At 35.6% G+C, this 27,227-nt stretch overlaps 1 protein-coding gene across 11 annotated transcripts in view; it reads right to left on the minus strand.

The window, feature by feature from the left end:
* Dmd (dystrophin) overlaps positions 1–27,227 on the minus strand; it is a 2,251,111-nt gene that overhangs the window by 2,092,598 nt on the left and 131,286 nt on the right. For 10 of the 11 annotated variants that reach the window (XM_076562042.1, XM_076562041.1, XM_076562039.1 and 7 more), the window contains exon 1: positions 21,906–22,076. The exons of the other annotated variant lie outside the window; for it this stretch is intronic. In XM_076562042.1, the coding sequence (XP_076418157.1) occupies positions 21,906–21,936 (31 nt within the window). In that variant the 5' untranslated portion in view covers positions 21,937–22,076. Of the gene's footprint in view, positions 1–21,905; positions 22,077–27,227 lie in introns of those variants that run through there. 11 annotated transcript variants of the gene reach the window in all.

Below are 27,227 nucleotides of genomic sequence, written 5' to 3' on the forward strand. Positions count from 1 at the left end.
TCACCCGTTCAGGTGGCCTGATCCAGTTGGGGGCCCCTCAGCCTTTGGTTCATAGATCCTGTGCTTCCATTCATTTGGTTATTTGTCCCGGTGCTTTATCCAACCTTGGCTTCAACAATTCTCGCTCATATAAATCCTCTTCTTACTCACTAATTAGACTCCCAGTGCTCCACCAGGGGCCCAGCCGTGGATGTCTGCCTTCAGATTCCTCAGTCCTTGGATGGGGTTTATGGCACCACTATTTGGGTGTCTGGCCATCCCATCACCAGAGTAGGTCAGTTCCTGCCGTCTCGCGAGCATTGCCAGCAGTCTTGAGGGGGTATCTTTGTGAATCTCCGTGGGCCTCCCTAGCTCTCTGCTTCCTCCCCTTCTCACCTTCTCATGTGGTCTTCATTTACCATGGTCTCCTATTCCTTGTTCTCCCTCTCTTTTCTTGATCCAGCTAGGATCTCCCACTCTTTCCCTCGACTGTCGCCCTTCATTGTTCCCACTCATGACCAGGCTATTCATGTAGATCTTGTCCATTTCTCCGTGTCTTTTTTTGGGGTCCCGTTTTCCAGGTAGCCTCACTGGTGATGTGAGTAGCAGTCTAGTCATCCTTGTTCCACATCTAGCATCTTCCTATGAGTGAGTACATACCATATTTGTCTTTCTGAGTCTGGGTTACCTCACTCAGGATGATTTTTTCTAGATCCATCCATTTGCCTGCAAACCGTGTGATGTCGTTGTTTTTCTCTGCTGAGTAGTATTCCATTGTGTATATGTGCCACAATTTATTTATCCATTCTTCAGTTGAAGGGCATCTAGGTTGTTTCCAGGTTTTGGCTATTACAAACAATGCTGATATGAACATAGCTGAGCAAGTGCTCTTGTGGTATGATTGAGCATTTCTTGGGTATATGCCCAGGAGTGGTATAGCTGGATCTTGGGGGAGATTGATTCCCAATTTTCTAAGAAAGCGCCATATTGATTTCCAAAGTGGTTGTACAAGCTTGCATTCCCACCAGCAGTGGAGGAGAGTTCCCCTAGTTCCACATCCTCTCCAGCATAAAGTGTCTTCAGTGTTTTTGATCTTAGCCACTCTGACAGGCGTAAGGTGGTATCTCAGAGTTGTCTTGATTTGCATTTCCCTAATGATTAGGGAAGTTGAGCAATTCCTTAAATGTCTTTCAGCCATTTGGGATTCCTCTGTTGAGAATTCTCTGTTTAGTTCTAAAGCCCACTTCTCAATTGGACTGTTGGTCCTTTTGATGTCTAATTTCTTGAGTTCCTTATATATTCTGGATATCAGTCCTCTGTCAGATGTGGGGTTGGTGAAGATCTTTTCCCATTCTGTAAGCTGTCGCTTTGCCTTGTTGACCGTATCCTTTGCTCTACAAAAGCTTCTCAGTTTCAAGAGGTCCCATTGATTGATTGTTTGTCTCAGTGTCTGCGCTACTGGTGTTATATTTAGGAAGTGATCTCCTATGCCAAGGCGTTCAAGACTATTTCCTACTTTTTCTTCTAGCAGGTTCAGAGTAGCTGGATTTATGTTGAGGTCTTTGATCCACTTGGACTTAAGTTTTGTGCACGGTGACAGATATGGATCTATTTGCAGCCTTCTACACGCTGATATCCAGTTATGCCAGCACCATTTGTTGAAGATGCTTTCTTTTTTCCATTGTACACTTTTGGCTTCTTTGTCAAAAATTATATGTCCATAGGTGTGTGGGTTAATGTCAGGGTCTTCAATTCGATTCCATTGGTCCACATGTCGGTTTTTATGCCAATACCAGGCTGTTTTTATTACTGTAGCTCTATAGTAGAGCTTGAAGTCGGGGATTGTGATGCCTCCAGAAGTTGTTTTATTGTACAGGTTTCTTTTAGCTATCCTGGGTTTTTTGTTTTTCCATATGAAGTTGAGTATTGTTCTTTCCAGATCTGTGAAGAATTGTGTTGGTATTTTGATGGGGATTGCATTGAATCTGTAAATTGCTTTTGGTAAGATTGCCATTTTTACTATGTTAACCCTGCCTATCCATGAGCATGGAAGATCTTTCCATTTTCTGAGATCTTCTTCAATTTCTTTTTTCAGGGACTTAAAGTTCTTGTCATATAGGTCCTTCACTTGCTTGGTTAGTGTTACCCCAAGGTATTTTATGTCATTTTTGGCTATTGTAAAGGGTGAAGTATCTCTAATTGCCTTCTCAGCTTCTTTGTCCATTGTATATAGGAGGGCTACTGATTTTTTTGAGTTGATTTTGTATCCTGCTATGTTGCTGAAGGTGTTTATAAGCTTTATCAATTCCTGGGTGGAATCTTTGGGGTCACTCAAGTATACTATCATGTCGTCTGCAAATAGGGAAAGCTTGACTTCTTCCTTTCCAATTTGAATCCCCTTAATCTCCTTATGTTGTCTTATTGCTCTGGCTAGAACTTCAAGTACTATATTGAATAAGTATGGGGAGAGTGGACAGCCTTGTCTCGTTCCTGATTTTAGTGGAATTGCTTTGAGTTTCTCTCCATTTAATTTGATGTTGGCTGTTGGTTTGCTATATATTGCCTTTATTATGTTTAGGTATGTTCCCTGTATTCCTGATCGCTCCAACACTTTTATCATGAAGGGGTGTTGGATTTTGTCAAATGCCTTTTCTGCATCTAGTGAGATGATCATGTGGTTTTTTTCTTTGAGTTTGTTTATATGGTGTATTACATTAATGGACTTTCGTATGTTGAACCACCCTTGCATCCCTGGGATGAAGCCTACTTGATCATGGTGGATAATTGTTCTGATGTGTTCTTGGAGTCTGTTTGCCAGTATTTTATTGAGTATTTTTGCATCAATGTTCATGAGGGAGATCGGTCTGTAGTTCTCTTTCTTTGTTGCATCCTTGTTTGGTTTAGGAATCAGGGTAATTGTAGCCTCATAGAAGGAGTTTGGTAATGTTCCTTCTGTTTCTATTATGTGGAACAATTTAGAGAGTATTGGTATTAACTCTTCTTTGAAGATCTGGTAGAATTCTGCGCTGAAACCATCTGGTCCTGGGCTTTTTTTGGTTGGGAGACCTTTAATGACTGTTTCTATTTCCTTAGGGGTTATTGGACTATTTAAATAGTTTATCTGGTCTTGATTAAACTTAGGTATGTGGTATCTATCCAGAAAAATGTCCATTTCTTTTAGGTTTTCCAGTTTTGTGGAGTAGAGGTTTTTGAAATATGACCTTATAATTCTCTGGATTTCCTCAATGTCTGTTGTTATGTCCCCCTTTTCATTTCTGATTTTGTTGATTTGGATTCTCTCTCTCTGTCTTTTGGTTAGTTTGGATAAGGGCTTGTCTATCTTGTTGATTTTCTCAAAGAACCAACTCTTTGTTTCATTAATTTTTTGTATTATTCTCTTAGTTTCTAATTTATTAATTTCACCTCTCACTTTGACAATTTCCTGGCGTCTATTCTTCCTGGGAGACTTTGCTTCTTCTTGTTCTAGAGCTTTCAGATGTGCTGTTAATTCACTAGTGTGCGATTTCTCCAACTTCTTTATGTGGGCATTTAGTGCTATGAATTTCCCTCTTAGCACTGCTTTCATAGTGTCCCATAAGTTTGGGTATGTGGTGTCTTCATTTTCATTGATCTCTAGGAAGTCTTTAATTTCTTTCTTTATTTCTTCCTTAACCCATTGGTGATTCAGTTGAGCATTATTCAGTTTCCATGAGGTTGTAGGTTTTCTGTAGTTTTTGTTGTTGTTGAAATCTAGCTTTAAACCATGGTGATCTGATAGAACACAGGAGGTTATTCTGATTGTTTTGTATCTGTTGAGATTTGCTTTGTGGCCAAGTATGTGGTCGATTTTAGAGAAAGTTCCATGGGGTGCTGAGAAGAAAGTATATTCTTTCTTGTTAGGATGGAATGTTCTGTAGATATCTATTAGGTCCAATTGGGTCATGACATCGGTTAAGTCCTTTATTTCTCTGTTAAGTTTCGATTTGGGAGATCTGTCCAGTGGTGAAAGTGGGGTGTTGAGATCTCCCACTATTAATGTGTGGGGTTTTATATGTGGTTTAAGCTTTAGTAATGTTTCTTTTACATATGTGGGTGCCCTTATGTTTGGGGCATATATGTTCAGAATTGAAACTTCATCTTGGTCGATCTTTCCTGTGACGAGGATGTAATGTCCTTCTTGATCTCTTTTGATTGATTTTAGTTTGAAGTCTATTTTGTTGGATATCAGGATGGCTACCCCTGCTTGTTTCTTAAGACCATTTGATTGAAAAGTCTTTTCCCAGCCTTTTATTCTTAGGTAGTGTCTATCTTTGAATTTGAGATGTGTTTCTTGTATGCAGCAGAAGGATGGGTCCTGCTTTCGTATCCATTCTGTAAGTCTATGTCTTTTTATAGGTGAATTAAGTCCGTTGATATTAAGGGATATTAATGACCAGTGATTCTTCATCTCTGTTATTTTTGGTGGTAGTGTGTGTGTACTTCTCTTCTTTGGGGTTTACTGTTGTGGCTTTATCTATTGCCTGTGTTTTCAAGTGTGTATCTGACTTCCCTCGGTTGGAATTTTCCTTCTAGTGCTTTCTGTAGGGCTGGGTTTGTGGATAGGTATTGTTTAAATCTGGCTTTGTCTTCGAATGTCTTGTTCCTTCCGTCTATGATGATTGAAAGTTTTGCTGGGTATATTAGTCTGGGCTGACATCCATGGTCTCTTAGTGTCTGCATTACATCTGTCCAGGTCCTTCTGGCTTTCAAAGTCTCCATTGAGAAATCGGGTGTTATTCTGATGGGTTTACCTTTATAGGTCACTTGGCCTTTTTCCTTGGCTGCTCTTAATATTCTTTCTTTATTCTGTACATTTAGTTGTTTAATTATTATGTGTCGAGGGGACTTTTTTTGGGGGTCTAGTCTGTTTGGTGTTCTATAGGCTTCTTGTATCTTCATAGGCATTTCCTTCTTTAGGTTGGGAAAGTTTTCTTCTATAATTTTGTTGAATATATTTTCTGTGCCTTTGAGTTGGTATTCTTCACCTTCTTCTATCCCTATAATTCGTAAGTTTGGTCTTTTTATGGTGTCCCAGATTTCTTGGACATTTTGGTTCATGACTTTGTTGGCTTTAGTGTTTCCTTCGACTGATGGAACTATTTCTTCTACTGTATCTTCAATGCCAGAAATCCTCTCTTCCATCTCTTGCATTCTATTGGTTATACTTGCATCCGAAGTTCCTGATCTTTTACTCAGGTTTTCTATTTCCAGCATTCCCTCTGTTTGCGTCTTTTTCATTTTTTCAATTTCCCTTTTCAGATCTTGGACTGTTTCCTTTGTTTGTTTCATTGCTTTTTCATGATTTTCTTTCAGTGCTTTATTGTTTTCTTCTAGGATTTTAATGTTTTCTTCCAGGACTTTATTGTTTTCTTCTAATTTGTTTGCCCTTTCCTCTAGTTGTTTACAGCGTTCTTCCAATTTTCTTGTCTTTTCCTCTACACAAAGTAGATCTTATTTTTAAGAGCCCTTTCAATTCTACATTTGAGTCATTTAGTAGGTATTTTTCACATTGAGTTTGGGCATATATGTATCTGGCTCCATGTTGGTGCCCACATATTTCCCCAGTGACGAACTTTCTTTCTATAAATGAGCTCTGTCCCAGATTAACACACATGAAAACTTTCCAATCATTGCAGCCAGATCTCAGGGTGAAAAGTGAGCTCAGGAAAGCAGCTATCTGAAACCGAATACCAGTGCAATGGACATTCCGTTCTAAGTCCCCTTCAAGAAACTTCCAACAATAGCTCAAGCACAAGCAGACACTTGTCTGAAAAGTCATCCAAGCTAACTATTTAACTTCTTAGGAATCTGTCCCTCAGGCTTTTAGCAGAGGAGCCTGAGTTCATATCAAATAAAGCAAGCAATGCAGAAAAAAATATTTCTCACAATTTCTATCCTTCTCTTCTACCTGTCACTTTACACAAATCTGATAACCTCAAACATATTTCAGTTTTGTAGGCCCCCAAAGAATTTCCTTCATTAATTTTGAAATTTCCACATTTACAATGAAAAAATAAAAAAGACAAATTATGCAGATATACTGAAAATACCCCTGCCTGTTTGCTTAAAAAATCTAGGTTAAGCAGCCTACTATTTATCATTTACACAATACAGTAAGTACTCATGACCAAAATATACACTAAGGATTATCCCATTCGGTTCCATTAGTTGTTATATACATATATATGATTAAAATAACACTTGCCAGTATTCATTGTTAGATATAAAACTTCTTTCTCTTTGGATGATACATAGTGATTTGATGACTAATAGTGAGATAAATGTTACAGTTTTTAGTCATTAATTTGTGTGCCTTCCAAGCTGTTAGACCCTAGTGATGAACCATTAGCAAACACATGCCTCTCCCCTGAAGGAGCAAGTATGTGAGTCAGACACGTAGAATCAACTGGAAAGTGAAAACACAGGAAATAATTGCTTGCATTGGAATATATCTACCATAAGTTTATAATAAGAGCAAATATCAGAACACCACATTCTGACCTTGGATAGTCAGGAATGCTATTTAAAAATCTGTAGGCAAACGTTAAAATACTGAAGAGAAATTTAGGGTGGAAGAAAATTGGTTAGAATGGTCTTATGAAACAATGTAATAAGTATAAATAAGACAGATATAAAATTGCATGACTTACTTGTGACACCACAAGTAATTTTATGTCAAGAATTGAGGTTCATAGGGCAGAATAGCAAGCAAGTGAAGATTGAGAGGCAAGAGCACATGTCATTTTGTAGAGGAATTGTATATTAAGGCCTTGTATTTTACCCCACAGTTATACAATGCTCTCAAACATGGTAAAAGAGAGAGATAAACAATCTAAAAGGCGTTTTAGATATACTACTACTGTATCAGTTATGAGGCTCCATTTACTTAATCTCAGGTTAATATTAATGTATTCAGATGCAAGACCTTTGAAATGGAGGTTTTTACAAAATACTGCCATTTGTGCAAAATAATATCCTGTTACCAAATGGTTTAAAAAGAAAATAAAGTACTTTCTTTACAGAAAATTAAACAAGAGAATTCATAATTATACACAAGCATCTAATCAGAAATTATATCTTGATCTATATGTGCTAATAAAACCTGGTATCTAAAAGTATATTTATTCTTGCAGCTATATAATTTGAAAGTTTTTGAAAAAATAATTCTCAATGCCCTGAAATTCTCAACTAACTTCATATGTCTACTTTTGATGCCAACAATAAGTTACCATGTAAAATAGCAGTTTATTTCCAGACATATGGTGTGTACTCAATAAATAGTAGTTAAATTAGTATCAGCTTCTTCAAAATTACTTGACTTAGTAAATAGTGTCAGGCTTAACTCTCAAGTTAATCCAGCTAACATACCCAAGACCCAGCATATATTTATTTTTTTAACTCTAACTTTTAAGATGACATTTTTTAAATAGGGGCTTTTGGGTCATAATCAACCTGAGCCCCCATTCTATATAAAGTAGAAAATACAGAATAAGGACTAAAACATCATGACATTTTGTTCAGTATGTGATTCATGTTTGCACATAATAGAAATGAATTGCATTCTAGTAGACTATCTTTAAACTATCCTGTGTACCCTGACTTATGGACTTACTAATTTACAAGCCCTTCCTTGATTAGGCCTGGTAGTAGTACACCAGGCTTTCATACCACAGAGGTCTTGTTAAATGTTTAATGTTGGTGCTTACATTTTTACAGATTTTAGATTAATTATATAATCACAGCAAAAAACAAATACTCTGCGATGTCATGTGCAAACATCATCTTAACATCTCTCAATGATGACCCCATACATAGTTATAGTAGAATATTAAATCTTGAGATTGTTTGTACAATTCAGAGTTTATTCAACTTTTGCTAGATGCACGTGCATGAATTTGAATACTCTGTCTCCCAAGTTCTGGGATTAAAAGCATGCACTAGCACGAAAAGACTTAGAGTTTGGTTTTGATTAACCTTTCTATATTCTAGGTACTATTTCTTGATGGTTCACAAATAAATAAATAAGAAAAGAAACAAAATACATTGTGTTAATTATAACAAGAAATAAAATCAAGAAACAAAACGTCAAGTTCTAGAGTGGAAAGGAAGACTAGAAATCAAAGACAAGGAGAAAATCACAACAAACAGTAAATGGAAACAAAATTTCATTACTTATCTGCATACATTAAGCTTCAACTCTAATTAAAGCACATTTTTGTAACATAAAATATTCATGAAGGGTCAGACATTTTCGTTTCACACAAAAATTATATTTACTCAGATAAATGCCTGAAATTAGAGGTTCTAGGTCATATCATGTTTTCATGTTGTTTTTGGAAATAGTGGGGTAGTCATACCTTCTCCCTAGCAATGTGTTAGGAATCCAGATTCACTATAGTCTTCTTAGCTTTTAGCATCATCACATAAAAGTTAACCATTGCATCAGGTAGTGAAAATTCATAATTTTATTTTGCGTTTTTCTTATGGCTAGTGATGTTGAATAGATTTTCATGTACTTATTTGTCACCATTATACCATATACCCTCTTCTTATATTTGTCCATTCAAGTCATTTCTTCATTTTTAATTAGGTTGTTTATGGTTTTAGAGTTTGTTGTTGCTTGAGGTTTTTTGTTCATTTGCTTTTTGTTTGTTTGTTTTTTGCTTTTTCAAGACAGGGTTTCTTTGTGCAGTCCTGGCTGTCCTGGACCATAGACCAGGCTGACCTTGAACTCAGAGATCCACATATTCATGAAGGGTCAGACATGTTAATGTACCCCTTTAACCCAAGCACTGGTAGGCAGAGGCAGGTGATCTTCATAGGGAGTTCCAGGCCAGCCGGGACTGTGTGGTAAGATCCTGTCTCAAAAATAATTAATTAAAGTAAAGTATTCACAAAGCAGTCTAATCATTTTAATCATTATTATAAAATCTTAGTATATGCAAATTGATACAATTATGCCCTTCATTAAAATGTTAAGCATTAATTAACTTCCTCAAAATATTTACTGAGAAATCTCATATAGACTGGGTTTGGAGGAAATAATGGTAAGGACCTTTGAGGTGTCTGGGTATGTGGAACATACCTTATAATGAATAATAACAGATTTTACTGACACTTCTACATATAAAACTCTAGCAAACAGTGCTATTTGTTATAGATAGATGCTATACTGTAGGTCAATATCATCTTACTTGCAAATTCTGATGTTTACTCTGTGAGTGGAAAAGGCTATTATCCAGTTGAAAAGGAGAAGGGGAGGAAGAGTTTCTAGGTGAATAGAAAATCATCTAAAAGGCCTGGGGCAGAAAGAAACAAGATATATTCAAGTACTAGTATGGAAACCAGTACATTGGTAGAGACTGAAGAGAAGTGATGCAGGGAAGGGAGAAAGGATCTATACCATGCTCCTTTTGCATGTATGCACACATGTATGTGTGTGTTGATTTGTGTATTTGAAATTTACTAGTATCCAATAAAGCTCTGTATGTATGTCTGTAAGTAATTAAGTGTATGGTGATATGCTCAAGTTCATAATTGAATAAATTTGAGATAATCGACTAGGGAAAATGGGGAAGGTGGAGGGAGGGTTACAGGGAGATACAGAGAAGCCTGAGAAGAAAGCACAACTGCATTTCCTGTAAAAGAAGCTATACTAGACTTTGGCAAAAGCAGAAGAGGCAAAGAGAAGTGTGAGTGAAAAGATATTAGGGGATAAAGCTGACAGTGACAGACAAGAGCTTAGAAACAAGCTTGCAAGAGAGATAAGGGTATCAAGGATGAAATGAGTTTGGAGCTTTTGAAAAGTAATGGATGGTAATACCATTCAATGATGAAGAGAGTGATAGGTCAGGTGAAGCTGCACATACCTATAATCTCAGAGCTAAGGAGGTAGAGGCAAGGCAATCATTATCTTCAAGCCAACCTGGGATATGGAGCAAGACACCTTTCAAACAAAAGCAGAAAACAACAAAAGAACTAGAGAGCTGATCAGGCTTCATGGGGTAGCATTCTATTTTGAGTTTTCAGAGTGGAAACACCTTTGTTGAATAGGAATGGGAACACCCACCAGGCAGATGAAATTACTGTTTCAGAATTTTTTTGGAAGAATCTGATCTAGAGGTAAAACGAGGCCAGTTTACTGAAGACAGCTGTTAATAATGTGAAGGTGGTACCATGAGTCATGAAAACCATGACCAAGGAGGAAATTAAAGAATCAGGGTAGGACTGAGTTCTGAAGAATTCTAATTTCTGAGGACCAGTAGAGAGCATCAGCTTCTACAATGTGAAAAGAAATGCCTCCCAAACTGTGAACAAAGCTGAAAAGTACAGTACACAGATCCCCAAAGAAGACAGTGTTCTTTAGAGAATGTTGACTGCAGCTGTAAGGTCAGGAAAGATGGAGAAATTTGGTCAATTGGTTTTGGTGACTTGAAGTTCTTTACTTCACTTGAACTCAGCAGGGTGAAGTTTGATCACAAAGAATAAAATGTTAAGGAAAAAGGAAATCTCCTCCGAACTGATGTATGTAAAGGCACGAAAAAAGTTAACTTGTTTTTATTTATTTTTACAAGAATGCATTATTCAATTTTATTGAAAATTATCACGATAAACCACTAGCATAGTTACTTCAAATGTTAAATACTAAAATGGTATAAGTAATAGTATCCTAATAAGCAGAAAAACATCTTAACCTACAATTGTCCATTCTAACTAGCCAATGATATTTGATTGTAAAATGTCATCCTTCCTTCTTTTTCCCAGCTCTCTTCAAGTATTCCATAAATTTTTCAAATTAAGGAATTGATTTCCTATTATCTTTGCCATGATTTTACTTATTTTTTAGGTTTAGTGATGCCAAATCCTTTCATCTGTAAATCACTTAATTTCTAGGCAATATGTGTATATGTTTCTGATGTGTGTATGTGAATGTTTGCTTGTGTGAGAGAGGGAGATTTAAAACACTAATAGTATTGAAAGGAATGATTTCAATTATTTCACTTACTACATTGTCATTAAGGCTTTTTATACCCAGAAAAAAAATTTTATCTCCAAGTTGCTCATCTAATAGAATACAATAGAAAAACAGAAAAAAGAATAGAATTGATTAAAGTGAAAACATGTATATCCTAACAGTTTATCTTTTCATATCTTCATATACTAGTTTTATTTATAGTGGTATGTTATGGGGGTTGTTTTACATTAGAGAGCAGTGCTATATTTAGTTGAATCATCATTTCATTATTTTATTGATAATCAACATAGTGAATTTCTCAAAATGTATCTTTGGTGTAAGATTCATTTTAGAGTTTACCCCAGTATCAGTGACCTCAGAATTAAGAAAGAAAAAAGGCAGAAGGATGAAACTCAATAGCACAGCAGTTGACTAGCATGCACAAAGTTTTGAATTCTGTCCTCCCCACAACAAACCATGAAAAGAAAAATCATTTATATTTATCCTGATGTGGTTATTTGCTAGGCAGTTACTGAATAATATGAAACTATTTGTACTGTTGAAGAAAGAAATTCCAGTCAATAGCATCCTTGCTAGATATTCTGTTATTGGGCTTTATTTCTGACTGCTTCCTAACTACCACTTTCTTTCACGTGTCTTAAGACATTTTGCTGAGTGGTAATGTTTTATAGTTATCTTTTAATGTGAAGATTTGTGGAGAAACATATCTCTTGATAAGATGGGAAGAAAATTGCTTATAAAATTCTCAGTATCATTTTTGATCATACAAATGGGAAGACCAACATGAATTTCACCATGCAGGAGGTATCAATTTTGTAGAAAAATTTCTTCATTGTAATAAGCTGACAAAAATATTAAACTGCTAGATTAGGGTACCCACTCAAACTAACACTTGCCCAGTGCGAAACTTTGTACAGTATTTCTATGCAGTCAGAATGGCTCTTTTGAAGCTATGCTGGAGCACAAATTAGGTTTATATACTTTCTCTCTCCATTATGTTTCTATGCACTTATCCATCATAAAAAAAGTGGGGGGGGGGGAAACTATGGCAGAAGCTAAGCTAGAAAGTCAATTATCTTTATAGGATGCTTTTAGTTGCTTAATGTTTACATTCTATGTTACTTATATACTCTAGTGTTGTATAGTATACACTACACTACACACTACACACCACACACACACACACACACACACACACACACACACACACACACCCATGCTGCATATAACTAACAACCTGAGGCAAAGATGTAATTTTCCCCCAAAAAATAAACTATGGTACTTTAAATAAACTACTAATTATACTATCACTACTAACAGTATTTATTTTTATTAAGGGCAACATTAATACATGCTGTTTACTTTTGCTGATATTACTAAAGTGGATACATATTGGCCCAGTTCTCAGTTTTCTGTTTAAGTAGCACAATAGCCTCTGTATTATAAAAATAAAGTCAGAAAGCTCAACCAGTAAGATCACCCTGGGGAAGCTAGCTGGAGACAATTACAACAGATCTGGATGGCATTTCTTTGATCTTTTTCATGTTCACACAGGAAGAAAACTGAGACAGGAATAAAATACTGAAGGAAGTTAATTATCATAGATAGCATCAGAGGTGGTTACTTGTAGAGGTTTAGAAAATGGATGTAGTGTTATTCAGGACACCCCAGTGTATAGCTAAGAAAATGTATAAGGATTTATGAGTTTTAATAAACAAGCCAAAATTTTTGAACTTTTAAAAATAGAATTCTCAAAGGAACATGTGTAGTTCTTGTTAGATGTAACTCCTGACAGTTTTGTTTCATTTTATTTTATTTTTATGTCTTATTTTATCATCACTATATTCTGCCTAAGTCTGAGATGTGAAGGCAACTGACTGGTTAATGATCTTCAGCCCTGCTGTTCCTGGGCCATTTTACAAGGCTTGACTCTAACACATCACAGGTGAGGTATCTTAGGCAAATCATTTCTCTCTGTACCTCCACATCTTTATCTATTAAATATGGAGGATTGTATTTCCCAGACTCATACAGTTAAAGAATTAAATGTGATATATATGTTGTTTTATTCAGAGAAGTGTCTGACATTAAGCACTATTTGACAAGTGGTACATATTATTATTAAAGTTCAGACGATTCTGACCTAGCATTATGCACATACAAGGTAATTCTATTAGTTTGTATGGAGGCGAAATCAATGTTTTTTTATGTCTACTTGTTCTTGTTCTCTGATCACAATCTACATATGCTCATTCTTTAATGAAGACTTGCATAGGTTGCTTATTCAGTGATCACTTCCAGAATCAAGCTATTCCTAAAGAATCATTTATGGCTGAATCCTACCAGGTTCCATAAGTTTCCTGCTATTGTATATCAGTTATATTCATTTACAGATATTTTTATGTATGTCTTTTCTCTGGTGTGCAGTTGTAAATTCCTAAAAGGCAAAGGGAACACAGCAGGTGTCTAACAATGTTTTCTTATAAACAAATAAAACCTAATGAGAAAAGGTTGCCCAATATCTTATTAATATTCTATCTAGTCCTATTTCCCCAAAAGGCAACTGATAAAATCCATGAGTAAGTTTCAGTTACTCAAATGCCTTCTGTCTCTTTAGTATGATTCTCATTTTATTTAGACAGAATTGTCAATGTTTTCTAAGGATTTTCACCATTTCTGCAGATATAAGAATAATCAATTCACCTAATGGTTCTCACAAGGAATTTTTAGACATTTCCTCAATAAGCATCTATATTAACTAAAAGAACATTAAATAAAGTACAAACTTACCTTGTCATGTCTATGCAATTTTGCATTCTCTAAAGGATGATTTTTCATATTACTTAACAACTCTGACTGTGCAATTGAAATTCAGAATATGATAAATGTTTTACACTCAAGGCTCATTTCATTATACAGTAGTCGGTTTAAATGGGGTTTCCGAAGAAGGTATTTTTAGGAAATGCAGAGTACAGGAAAAAGCTGAATACATTACACAATTTAAATATTTATCGAAGCTTTTCTACCAAGACAACATTTGGGCAATATCTCACTGAAATAGCAACATGGAACAGGAAATTAGGGGTAAATAGATGGCAGAGCCTGTGGAAAGCAGAGCACCTGGTATGCAAGTGAGCAACTCATTCACAAAGTCCTTACATTGGAGATTGAAAGGAAGAGCCCCTTTGAGAGAAGTATCACCTTGCTTCTGATTGTACCTTTGTGTCTGGATGCTTCTTGAATGTGTGCGTGTGTGTGTGTGTGTGTGTGTGTGTGTGTGTGTGTGTGTGTGTGTCCTCACATTGAATTCCTGACCTCCTACTCTTAAAACTTTATGGTCTTTCTAGTTGGTCTAATTCATTCAAAGACTTATACATTTAAATCCACTTGAATGACTTTATTTCTAGACTTCAGATCCCTATCTCTACTGTATCAAAACTACTCATAAACAGAACAAACATCCATATCCATCATCATTCCCCTCATTCCAGCTTCCTTTCCAGAGTTTTGCTTGTAAATAGCATCACTATGATCCCAATCGTATAAGTCCTGCCTGAACAAAACTGCATACAATTAATCCCCTATTGCTACTCATTTTATCTTACAAGGAAATCATAAAATCTTCTTTTATCTCCACAGCCACCCTTCTAGTAAAAAACAAAAAACAAACAAAAAAAAACCACCTTCCTTTGCACCTTAAAAGAACTTCAGATTATTGGCCATCTATCCTTAGCATTTATGAAAGTCTTTTTAATAAAAGTGATATCCTTCAGAAACCAGAAATACATTTATATCAATGCTCTATCTGAAACCCACAGAAAGAATGGCCAGTGCTCATACAAAGAGAAAGTTCACTTCAATGACCTTCAAGGCTCTAAATATTTGAGTCATAGGCCACTGTTGTGGCTTGAGGCTTGTTCCCACACATTTCCTCACTATTCTTACTCTAAGAAAGCAGACCTTGCTACAGTTCTTCATACCAAGATTCACTGCTACACGTGTTCCACTCTGACAGGAATACTTTTGCTCTCTTTCCCCTTAGGCAATTACTCCATAACCCCACTCTTCCATTTCTCACTCTGACTCTCATTTTTTTAGGAATACCTCCCAAATATCTAAGACTAGCATAGTTCACTCTTACATGGTTTTTATAACAATCTAGTTTTAATCTATAGCTCTAATCTAAAATGCAAATAAACTAGTGTGAACAAATTCTTATGCACATCTTTCCCTACATTCTAATCTCTAGTGGTTTGATTATTTAGAACATCACATGCAGAGCATAGCCCTCAGGCTACCTGATTAGACCTGGCAAAAGAAATGACACTAGATAATATGTGATGCACAAATGAAAGAACAGATACCGAAGCATGACCTATAAGGTCTTCTTTAAATAATGGTTATCCAAAACTACACATACAAACTTTATGAAGCCACTGCTTTTCAGATTTTCATCTTTAGATTTATTTTGAGAGGAAATCTATTTCCAGACATTTAAAATAAGACACTGCCAAAGCTCTAGGCATGAGTACAGTGAACCCCTTTGATAACACTTGACGTGTGCTGAAACAGCCCATTAGAGATGGGTTGTGTACACTTAATCCAAAGGAATCTTCTAGCCCTTTAGCAGCTGTTCACATGGCTCCTGCTCTGCCCTTCAGCCTCTCCTAAATCAGGGTTCCCCAGCTGTCTGTGCTTCCCGTAAACTCTTACACTTAACCACCTCTGTGCCAGCATAGCCTGCAGCTAGTCCCACTCTTTCAAGGGGGGTTTAGCTATTTGTCTCTCTTATTTTTCAGGATATGAATTGTTGTGACAACCCTACCTTATTCCATTTACTCATGAATTAGTTTATAATACTGCTATCTGAAGTACCAAAAAAGGAATTACTCTATTTTCTTTTGATGAAAAGACTTGGCCAACTATGCATCTGTGTTCTTATTTTTTGAATTTGTCTTTACACACTTTTCAAGGTGAAACTCTGAACTGAGAAAATGTGTTGATTACCTTGCCCTTTGAGTCAGTACTTGGGCTGAGGACTACTGCAATCTGATGAAGGGGGAGACAAGTTGTGTGCAAATAAAGATGAATGCCAGGAATGAGCAAAAAGCAACTGATGTTCATACCCTTTTATAGTCCTGATTCTCTGGCAGTCTTAGCCAAAAAAGGAGTAAGTGAATAAAGAGTGATTTACAGCCCCAAAGAAGAAAACAGCCAAGGATATGGTGGAAATATTTACAGAGTAAGGCTTTTTGTTTCTTTCCAGTAACCAGGAAGAACATAAAACATTGTCATGCTAACTGTCCTTAACCAATACTAGCACTGTTAAAACTCCAAATTTTATGGTTAAAAGTAAATACATCAAAGAGTGGAAGATAAATCATTACATAATTGCATATGCATTGTTCATTATTGTTTTACTAATGTGTCGCTTTAGCATTTAGTAAATAGAAGCTAAAAGCATGACAATTCAAATGACATTTTTTTCTGAAAATTTTTAATGTTATCTCTCTTCAAGACCCATTCAACTATCTACATTCTCTTTTATTACAAGGATGAGCATTGCCTTTAATGATGCATTTTCATATTTTTCCTATTATTCAGAACAACCATATTTTTCTACTTACACAGATAAAATACAATAACTAAAATGAAGTGACTAATTAAAACAGAGGCAAAGCTCTTCATTTTTTTTTTACTTACATGAACATGAGACTACATATGTAAGACTAACTAGTCTGTGATAAATTCCAGCTTTCAAAACTGACATAAAAATCACTTTTATTATACATTAAATTCATAAACAATTAACTCCTTAAAATTATACAGAATGAAAATATTTAATTAGCCATTCTGAAAAGTTCATTTATGTTCAATGAAAACAAAAATAAGAAAACTATTTTATTAGCTTGTCAGAGAATGACAACTCCATTCCAATGAAAGGCTAATCATCCATCCTCCCTTACTTTCCTTAGTGAGGGACAAGGTTTGTGCATATTTTCATTGAGTGAAACAAGGCATTGACACAGAAGGCAAAAGATAGTAAAGAGATCAGCCAGAAACATCTCCAAATTCCATCTTGAGTGGTAGGAATGCATTTTTCATCAAGACTTAGTATATATACTTTATATAGATAGATAGATAGATTGATTGATAGATAGATAGATAGATAGATAGATGATAGGATACCAGAAAAAAATCAAAAGAACAAAACAGTTATCTTTTAAACAGACAAGGTCTTGTGGAGCCCAGATTAGCCTTGATCTTGAATCAGGGAAGACTTTGTATTTCTTTACATATTGAAATCCCAAGACATTTTGAATGAATGAAATAAAACTAAACAAACTTTTGGGTATAAAGTATCTTAAAACTGCAGACTACATGAAAGACATGAAGTATGAAGACAGAATACTGCCCTTTGGTTTCTCAATGGGCCTGAGGTGCAGGAGGCTGATAAGAAAATTTTATGAGTGAGTCACCAAGCAATTCTATTTTCTCACTTTCATTTACACATCAGTAAGTCTGCTTATTTCATATTTTCTTAAACACTGAGGCCAAAGCTATTGTTGTCATTTTTGTTTATTTCTTTGGAAATATTTAGAGCAGTAATCTTGAATGAGGAAATATAAAGGCTATGCACCCTAGCTATTAAAAGGTATTTTAGAATCTCTGGAGAAATTGTCTAGTTTATAAAGGCAAGTTTAATGTTCACAAGGAGAACCAAAGTTTTATTTTAAAACTTTGAGAAAAAAGTGAACCTAATGAGTTTACCTCTTAACTTTGAAACTATACTTCTTCATGAATGTTCATAAATGGCAGTTTTTCCCCCCTCTGAGACAATTCTCTTTTAATATCCAGTAAGTGGGAGTTTGAATTTTTATATGGACTTTAGAAATAACTGTTTGACCCAAGTAGTCAAAGTCCTTCAATTTGGCAACATAAACTATACTATAACATTGTCATTTTAACTTTCATACGTGTAATAAAGGTGGTTCAATACTGCATAGGATAAAACCATAGAAAAGTAGACAGAAGTTTTGAGGGGGAAGGAGTACTGGAGATGTAGCTCAAAACCTTGTGCAAGCACTAGATCATTGGTCATATACCAGACTGTAATGTATGTTGCAAGTCGAGAAACTCTAATGACCACATTGGGTTTATTTCCTTGTTTGTTTGGTTTTGAAAATTCCTATGCTGCATGGAGCCTGATCCACAAAGGGATATATTTTAATGATACTCTGCTAACAAATGTGGTTGCATTGAATAGAAAAAAAGGAGTTATTTCCCATATTTGAGCTTGTGACTTTCCCGACAAAATTTTCTAATATGGACAAATTGATTGCTTTGCTAACAGAACACAAACATCTGAGGACTAAAGCAGGTCTTTGTGAGATAGAAAAGCATTGCTTCTCTCTGAATCCAATCAAAATCTCTACTGTATAAAAATAAGCCAAGGTCGTCTTCATTCCTCCTCCTCGTAGTTTGGCTACCCTTCAAATGGCGTACCGTGTATATATGAAATAACTGCATCCCCTCTGTTAACTGAGCTGGACATCATTTTAATCAATGCATCTTTTCAGAATAAAAGACAGAAATGTCAAATTCCTACTTCTATAAATTCTTTTAGCTCTCTAATCTACATTATATAAAAGGAAGTCTTTGTGAAATAATTTATGATTTATTGAAATATAACTAATATCAGTTTGTTTTAACATTTAGTTATGAAAAGATACAATCCCAACAGATCCCTTTAGCTAGAAGTGATGCCCAATGAAATTATTGAAGCTTCATTTATATGGACTCTTGCCAAGGCTCTTATTTCTATGTTAATCATCTCATGTTAAGTTTCTTGAAGGAGCTCTCCCAGATTTGTAATCTTAGGCCACATGAATCCTGAATTTGCTCTTGCCTTCATGGTTCATATTATCTTCTGGCCAAGGATATTGATTAGTTATTTTAAAATTCCTTATAATAGATATGTGATTCAAATAGAAATTAAATTACAAAAGAAAATTACTTTTGAGAAACAATTAGATATAATTAAATTCAACCAGTCTCCTAAGTTTCCTAAAAGAGATTCACTCATTGTACTTTGTCATTTAAGTACCCCTGTTTTTGCAATATACAAAAATATTCTTTCATATGCAAACACTATTTTTCTTGAATTTGTAATGAAGTAACCATTGATGAAAATATGGTAAGTCATGCCTAATAAGGCAGGAAAGTCTAATAGAAGTTAAAAGGAAAATGAGAGTTTTTTGTTAAATCATTTCCTTCTACTCTCAGTTAAGGCTATATGATAAAAGATATGCCAGAGATAACAGAGATCAGAAGAAGAAGAGGAGGAGGAAGAGGAAGAGGAAGAGGAAGAGGAAGAAGAAGAAGAAGAAGAAGAAGAAGAAGAAGAAGAAGAAGAAGAAGAAGAAGAAGAAGAAGAAGAAGGAGACACTTGTGATTTCTAAGAGAGTGATGATTTCAATTTCTTTTGTTAATCTACAAAAATAGTTAAGAACTTGGAAGCCTATTTCCCAAGCAATAAGGATTTCAGATGTGAGAAGAGAGCAAAGAGGAAGGGAAGTGAAAAGATGGAGGAGAAGCAGCGGTGGGGAGGAGTGTTCAAACTCTGTACTATGGAAACACTATGAGGAAGCCTTTGGATCCCAATTTAAAAATACAATTAAATAATACATTCAAAAATAAATGATACTTTGCATGTCCAAAACCTTAATCTACAGGAAAGGTAAAGCTGTAATTCTGTGCCTTTTTGTTTTAATACTGGCAAGCTTCAATAAAGTCAACCAACATCTTTTTCCTTAAATAACTTAAATTTGAACATAATGTTCCATAGACATTTTAAAATAAAAGAATAACATCTACATAACATGATATATTGTATTTTCCATAATGATATTATATAGAAGAGACAGCAAAAGCCTCTTATTAAATTAGAAAGTATATCATCAATTTAAAAAGGATTCTCTTCTTTCAGTTAACATGCCCTTGAGAGATCTTGCAACTGAAATTCTAAAAGATAACTTTGTTAGACTACAAGACAAATTGTGCCATTTAAAAAACCTTAATGTTTATTTGCAATGAATTATTTGATAAATATACAAAATTACATATGTAATTTTAAAAGCCAATTCTTGTTTTAACACCACAATCTTTTCTTTTAAACAGTAATGTTTCAAGATCAAAACCCCAACTAAAAATATTTTCAAAGTTTTTTAGTCTAAGGCAGATTGAAAAACAAGATTCAAATGTCAAAACACCCAACTAGTAGTTCACTATTAAAACAGCAAAAGTTTTTGTGCACTATAACCCCTACAATGTTATTTTTCATTAAACATTTTTATATTGCACAAGCATTATTTAATGGAAATACTCTATGATAAAAAGCTTTCTTCAAACCCTAAGTATTTAAAAACCCAGTAGACTCTATGCCAAAGCAAAGTATAAGCTTTCTACTCTTCATTTCAGAATTGCATTTTTGATAGTCTTTCAAATGTTCTCTGGACACTGGATTGTGGTTTGGGTTTTGAAGACTTAACAATTACCAATGAATTATCTCAATGATATTTCTAAGTTGCTATAAAAGACACAGAAATAGAAAATTAAAATGTGCATACGTGTGTGTGTGTGTGTTACAAAGAATATATGTAAGTGCTGCAAGTATTTTGCATTGACAGTAAACAGAGTATCTTTTCCTTTAAGAGATAACATTGATACAAATAAATGTCTGAAGGCAACAATGGAAACAAGTGGTTTGCTCTGGAATGTCTACCCATCTATTACAAATCAATACATGTACAATCTCAATTTCTACAATGTTTTTGAGTATATGCTTGACTGTTTTTCTAGAATTTGTGAATCTTTACCTGTTTATAAAGATTTCTATTTTCATACTTAAATATGAGCATTGTCATCATAACTATTTTAGAATGACTAGAGTCCACAAGTCAAAAATAGGGAGAAAATGATAACCTTCATCCATATCTTTGGGACACCATGGCCTCATCATGGATTATTTTTATAAGTTATTTTTGTTGTTGTGTTAGAGTCAATTTTTAAATTTACTAGTCATAGCTGAGGTTTTAAAAACAAATGGGGGCATTTTTAAATAAAAGTCTGATCTAAAATTTTTAATGACATGCTAGGTCGCAGGAGACATGAATCATCAAGTGACTTACTACAAAATAGGATTACAAGTCTTCCAGATTTTTATTTTGTTTTCAGAACAAGAGACTGACTACCTGATAATTTTCCAGCACAAATTGTATTATTATTTGAATAAGAATCATGATATGACAGAGAATATAATATTTAAAATATGAAATATAATTTTAAAACTTAGAATTCCAATCTTTATGAACACTTTTACACTTGGCATCTGCCAAAGACAACATATTTTTGTTAATTTCTCCTATGCTATGTCATATAAAACCTTTCTAAACTTTAGGCTTCTGCTATTCTTATAGAGAATCAGTTCACTGAGAATAAAGGTCAGTTCACAACTATCTCCAAAACCATCATGGTGAATGTCAATCATAATAAAAACAGATATGTAAATTATTCACAGTATTCAAAATGGTCTGTTACATACACTCAAAGCATGCTATGCATATATTATTATTAGAGGTTTCCTAAACAAGATTGGTGTGTTTAGTCTACTGCAAAGGGCAAGCAAACAGCAGTAACAAAACCCCTACAAGTCTTCCTCATATCTACTGAAAAGATTTTACAGTATGAAACACATATGCTTGAATATGGATGAAAAAGTACATAGAAGACAAAATTTATGCTTCTTCATAAGCTACTGTAATAAGTTTAAATCAATCTGCCTACTCAGTGAGCTTGTCACAAGCTGAAAGTCATGCCACAGTTAAGATATTTTTAGTCACTTTGTACTTACAACAGTCTTCAACTTCTTCCCACCAAAGCATTTGGAAGAAAAAGTGTATATCAAGGCAGGGATAAAAATCTGGGTAAAAGTTTCTCTCAGTTTTATTGCTCCAGTAGGCTTAGGTACGAAGAGAAGCCAATAAACTTCAGCAGCCTTGAAAAAAAATAGCACTTCGAGTTTTCTTATTCGTTTTTCTATAAAGGCTATTGACTTCAAGAGCTGAGTCCTGTAGAGGGAAAGTGAGTAAGTCCAACACGGAGTGAGTCAACATAGTAACTGATGCCAGGATTCTGTAGAGGCCTCTGGATATTTCAAATTCCAGGACCTGCGCACAAGCAAGTGACCCGCCTTTTCTCTCAAGTTGCTTTCCCATAATAGGACTGCCCATGGACACTACATATAAGGCTGTGCTTCCAGCAAAGCAAGCTCTGTGAATTCAAATAATGTTCAACTGTGTTCTGATTCACATCCAAACCAGAATAGCACAAGGGACACAGTCTTGCTCTCAAAGTCCCCTAGACATAAAAACTCATCAGTACAAAGTTGTCACAATATTTTCTGTAACTTTTATGTTAATTTCCAAAACAACAAAACAGAAAATCCTGATCCAAAATTAACTTTTAAATGCCTTTCTTTTTGCTCCCTTCTCAACACACCCGAAATGTCACTCTTCTGGACAACAAAAACTGCCTAGAATAATTTATTCATTTGTAATCTGTTTGATGTTTACCAAAATTAACTCTTACACTTGGGATCCAATCAAAATCATGTATTGATGATGCCAACACTCTGAACTAGAGAAGCAGCAGCAGAATGGAACAGCTGAGTTCTGAAGGCAGAATGTGAGTAGGTCTCAGGGGACATGTTTTCTTCTAAAATAAAGAACACTCTTACAATGGAATGGAGAATCCTTCCCAAAATGCTAAATTTCAGTTGTGAGTTATGATAAGTCTTCTTTACCAGAAATTTATTTTCTTCAAATTCTGTTGTAATAATTATTAAATCTATTCTCTGAAATATTGAACTAATGATGACTCAATGGTTCAACAAAAGACTATATAATATTAAATATACAGAGTTGTAATATGTCATCCAACATTTTGTATTTTGTAAATCATTCTTTGTCAACAGAAGCATTTATATTCCTCTTTATTATTTATGCATCAGGTGAGCTCAATGTTTTCAAATCACTTTGATAACATACTTTGAGAAGGAAATTTGTTTTATAATTATAATTATCTTCCTTGAGTTGTTTCAGTGTTTCAGTAGTTGTACTCAAAAGTACAACTTTTGCAAATTAAATAATACTATTAGAGAGAGACATACAATGTGTGTTGCAAGCATGTGTGCTATCCCTTTCTTTAACTCCAGAATGGTCTCTTCTGTCTTCATAGCTCATGTTTTCACCTGTGTTCCTTTCCTTGAGATCTCTTCCTCTCTTCTCATACACATACACAAATTTAGATTTACAAGCAAGAAAACATGCCACAAATTTCCTTTTGAGTCTCGCTCATTTTGTTTAGCACAATGATTTCCATTTTGGCCCAATTTTCTCTAAATGTCATGATTTCATTCTTCTTTGTAATGCATTGAAACTTGACTATGTACATGTACTTCATTTGTTTTATTAATCATGATACAGCATTATTCCGTCATTGCTAAGACTTTCCTCATAATACTTCTTTATATTCATACCACTTACCCTGCCCAGTCACCCTTAAAACCTGCCACCAACTAATTTGTCCTCTACCTTTTGAACTTTGCCATTTTAAGAATGTTATAGAAATGTAATCATTCACTTTGTAATCTTTTGATATTGCCTTTTTTTTCACTCAGAATTGGGACATCTATTGGCAAAATTATTAAGGCCACTCCATGTAGTTAAAAGGAAGATTTATTTAGTGGGTAACTTACAAATGAAGGGATAGGTAGGCTGCGGGGACTGGGGAAGATGTGTAGCAGTCTAGCAGTGTTCTCTAGAGCTCTACTCAGTCAACCTCCACCATCTAGGGTCCAGGAACAGAGAGAGAGCTGGCTCATCTCGATCTCCGGTCTCCAGGGTCCTCCCTTGGCCTCAATGGGGATTAGAACATCCAGATCAAAGCTGGAATGGCTACTCACTACAGCCATCAATTGCCAGTATCTGATATTCTCCGATTCTGATTTTTTTTTTTATTCCTAAGTGTAGCTAGAGTTTTTCTGCCTTGTCCACAGTCAGGACAAATCTTTGTCACCCGCCAGTCCCACAGCCACTCAGACCCAACTAAGTAAACACAGAGACTTATATTGTTTACAAACTGTATGGCCGTGGCAGGCTTCTTGCTAACTGTTCTTATAACTTAAATTAATCTATTTCCATAAATCTATACCTTGCTACGTAGCTTGTGGCTTACCGGCATCTTTACATTGTGCTTGTCATGGTGGCGGCTGGCAGTGACTCCTTCTGCCTTCCTGTTCTTTCTTTTCTCCTCTCTGTTAGTCCCGCCTATACTTCCTGCCTAGCCTAAGGTATAGGAGAATATCATGACAATCTTAATTTCATATTCTCTAATGCATAATGGCATCAAATAGCTTTCCATGTACCCTTTTAAAACTGTATTTCATTGGATAAAAACATTTAATATTAGATCAAGATTAAAACTCTTTAAACATTAAATGTACACTATGGTCTTATTGACTTTTGATGTAGAATCTCACAGTAGAGCTCTACAATTTATTCAACTTCCCTTTTAAAACTGTATGTCATTGGGATAAAAACATTCACTATTAGATCTAAGGTTAAAACTCTTAAAACTTTTAAATGTGCACTATGGGCTTATTGACTTTTGATAGAATCTCACGGTAGAGCTCTACAATTTGTTCAACTTCGTTAAGTAAAACTTCACATTAATTAGCAGTTCATCATTTTCCCTTCCTTCTGAATAAACACTTCAAAGAAGTGTCTATACATAGCTTTTGTCCATTTTTAATTGGGTACCTGGGGGTTGTCATTTGTTTATTTTACTGCTGGGATATAAGAACTCATGTTTTCTAGATGTGAGTACTTTATCAGGCATGTGATTGAAATATACATTCTGTAGTTTCTGTTTTCTTAGTCTTATAAATGTATTTATTAAGCAAAAGGTATATATTTTTCTAACATCTGGTTTATTGAATGTTTTCTTTTATGGAGAATATTTTAAGTATATTAACTAATAACTATTGACTATTCCCTGCATCATAAAAGTTTTCTTCATTTTTTGAATATTTAAAAATTTTCTATTTGCATTAGATCTATGATTCACTTTGAATTTTTGTATATGAGTGGGGTTTAGGTTGAAGGCATGCATTTTTTCTTATACTAGTCTAATTGCTCTATAACCACATGTTGAAAAGATTATCATTCCTCCATTGACTTGTTTTTGGAAGCCAGTCAAAACAGTTGGAAATATTTCTGTAGGTGTAGATCTAGGAAAACAGTTGAAGTCAAGTATGGAATTTTCCATTTCTAGTGTCTTATTGGTGCACAGAATGTTTTATCCATTTTAGCGTTTCTGATTTTAGATTTGTAGATTAGGATTCTCAGTTTATCTGTCATATATGTGTCTACGTAAAGAAATATTTAAGAATAGAGGTTCTCTGGGTGGGACCAGACTAGACCCTTTGCATACAGAAGACAGTTCTCTAGCTTGGTCTGTTTGAGGGGCCCCTGGTAGTGGGATCAGGATCTATCCCTGGTGCATGAGCTTGCTTTGTGGAGACCATTACCTGTGGTGGGATGCATTGCTCAGCCTTGATGCAGAGGGGAGGGGCTTGGTTCTGCCTCAGTTGAATGAATCAGGCTTTGCTGACTCCCCATAGGAGACCTTACCCTTTTGGAGGAGGAGATGGCAGAGGGGTCAGGAGCATGAGGTGGGGTAGGAGGTAGCAGGAGGGATGAGAGGGAGATCTGTGGTTGGTATGTGAAATTAAAAAAATAATTTCTTAAAAAATTTACAAAAAAGAATAGAGATTCTAAAGCCAGCATTTTGAAAAACAAAGATCCAGAATGCAAATAATAAAAACATGGGTCAAATTTATATGTCATTAAAATAATCTTTTTTTTATTATTAAGAGATTTTCAAATTCATTTTACATATCAATCACAGATTCCCCTCTCCTCCCTCCTCCTGCCCCTCAGTCTACCTCCCCAACCCACCCCCATTTCTACCTCCTCCAAGGCAAGGTCTCCCATGGGGAGTCAGCAGAGCCTGGTATATTCAGTTGAGACAGGCCCAGGCCCCTCTTCCCTGCACCAAGGCTGCAGAAAGTGTCTCATCATAGGCGCTGGGACCCGGCTCATGCACCAGGGACAGGTCTCAATCCGACTACCTGGGGGCCCCCTACACAGTTCAAGCTAAACAACTGTCTCACCTATCCACAGGGCCCAGTCCAGTAAGTATCATGGACTCAGCCATTGATCTACAGTTTATGAGTTTCCACTACTTTGGCTGGCCGTCTCTGTACATTTTCCCATCATGATCCTGAAGTCCCTTGCTCATAGAATCCCTCCTCTCTCTCATCTATTGGACTTCTGGAGTTCACCCTGGTGCATGGCCATGCATCTCTGCATCTGCTTCCATCAGTCACTGGATGAGGGCTTTAAGATGACAGTTAGGATATTCAGCCATCTGATCACCGGAGCAGGCCAGTTCAGGCACCCTCTCCACTATTGCCAGTAGTCTAAGGTAGGGTCATCCTTATGGATTCCTGGGAACTTTCTTAGCACTCTGTTCCTACCTAATCCCATAATGTCTTAATTTATCACGATATCTCTTTCCTTACTCTCTCACTCTATCCCTGTTCCAGCTCGAACCTCCCATTCCCCTATGTTCTCACCCCCCATCCCTTACTCTCTGTTACTCCCACCCTCCACCCCCAGTTTGCTCATGGAGATCTCACCTATTTCTCCTTCACTGTGCGATTCATGAATCCTTCCTAGGGTCCCCCCTGCTAGCTAGTCTCCCTGGAACTATGGGTTGCAGTCTGGTTATCCTTTGCTTTACATCTAGTACCCACTTATGAGTGAGTACATACCATCTTTGTCCTGAGCCTGGGTTACCTCACTCAGGATGATATTTTCTAGTTCCATCCATTTGCCCGCAAACCTCATGATATCATTGTTTTTCTCTGCTGAGTAGTACTCCATTGTGTATATGTGCCACATTTTCTTAATTCATTCTTCAGTTGAGGGGCATCTAGGTTGTTTCCAGGTTCTGGCTATTATGAAAAATTCTGCTATGAACATAGTTGAGCATATGTTCTTGTGGTTTGATTGTGAATTTCTAGAGTATATGCCCAAGAGTGGTATAA

The sequence above is a fragment of the Peromyscus maniculatus genome, chromosome X (genome assembly GCF_049852395.1).
Source record: "Peromyscus maniculatus bairdii isolate BWxNUB_F1_BW_parent chromosome X, HU_Pman_BW_mat_3.1, whole genome shotgun sequence".
NCBI classification, from domain to species: Eukaryota; Metazoa; Chordata; class Mammalia; order Rodentia; family Cricetidae; genus Peromyscus; species Peromyscus maniculatus.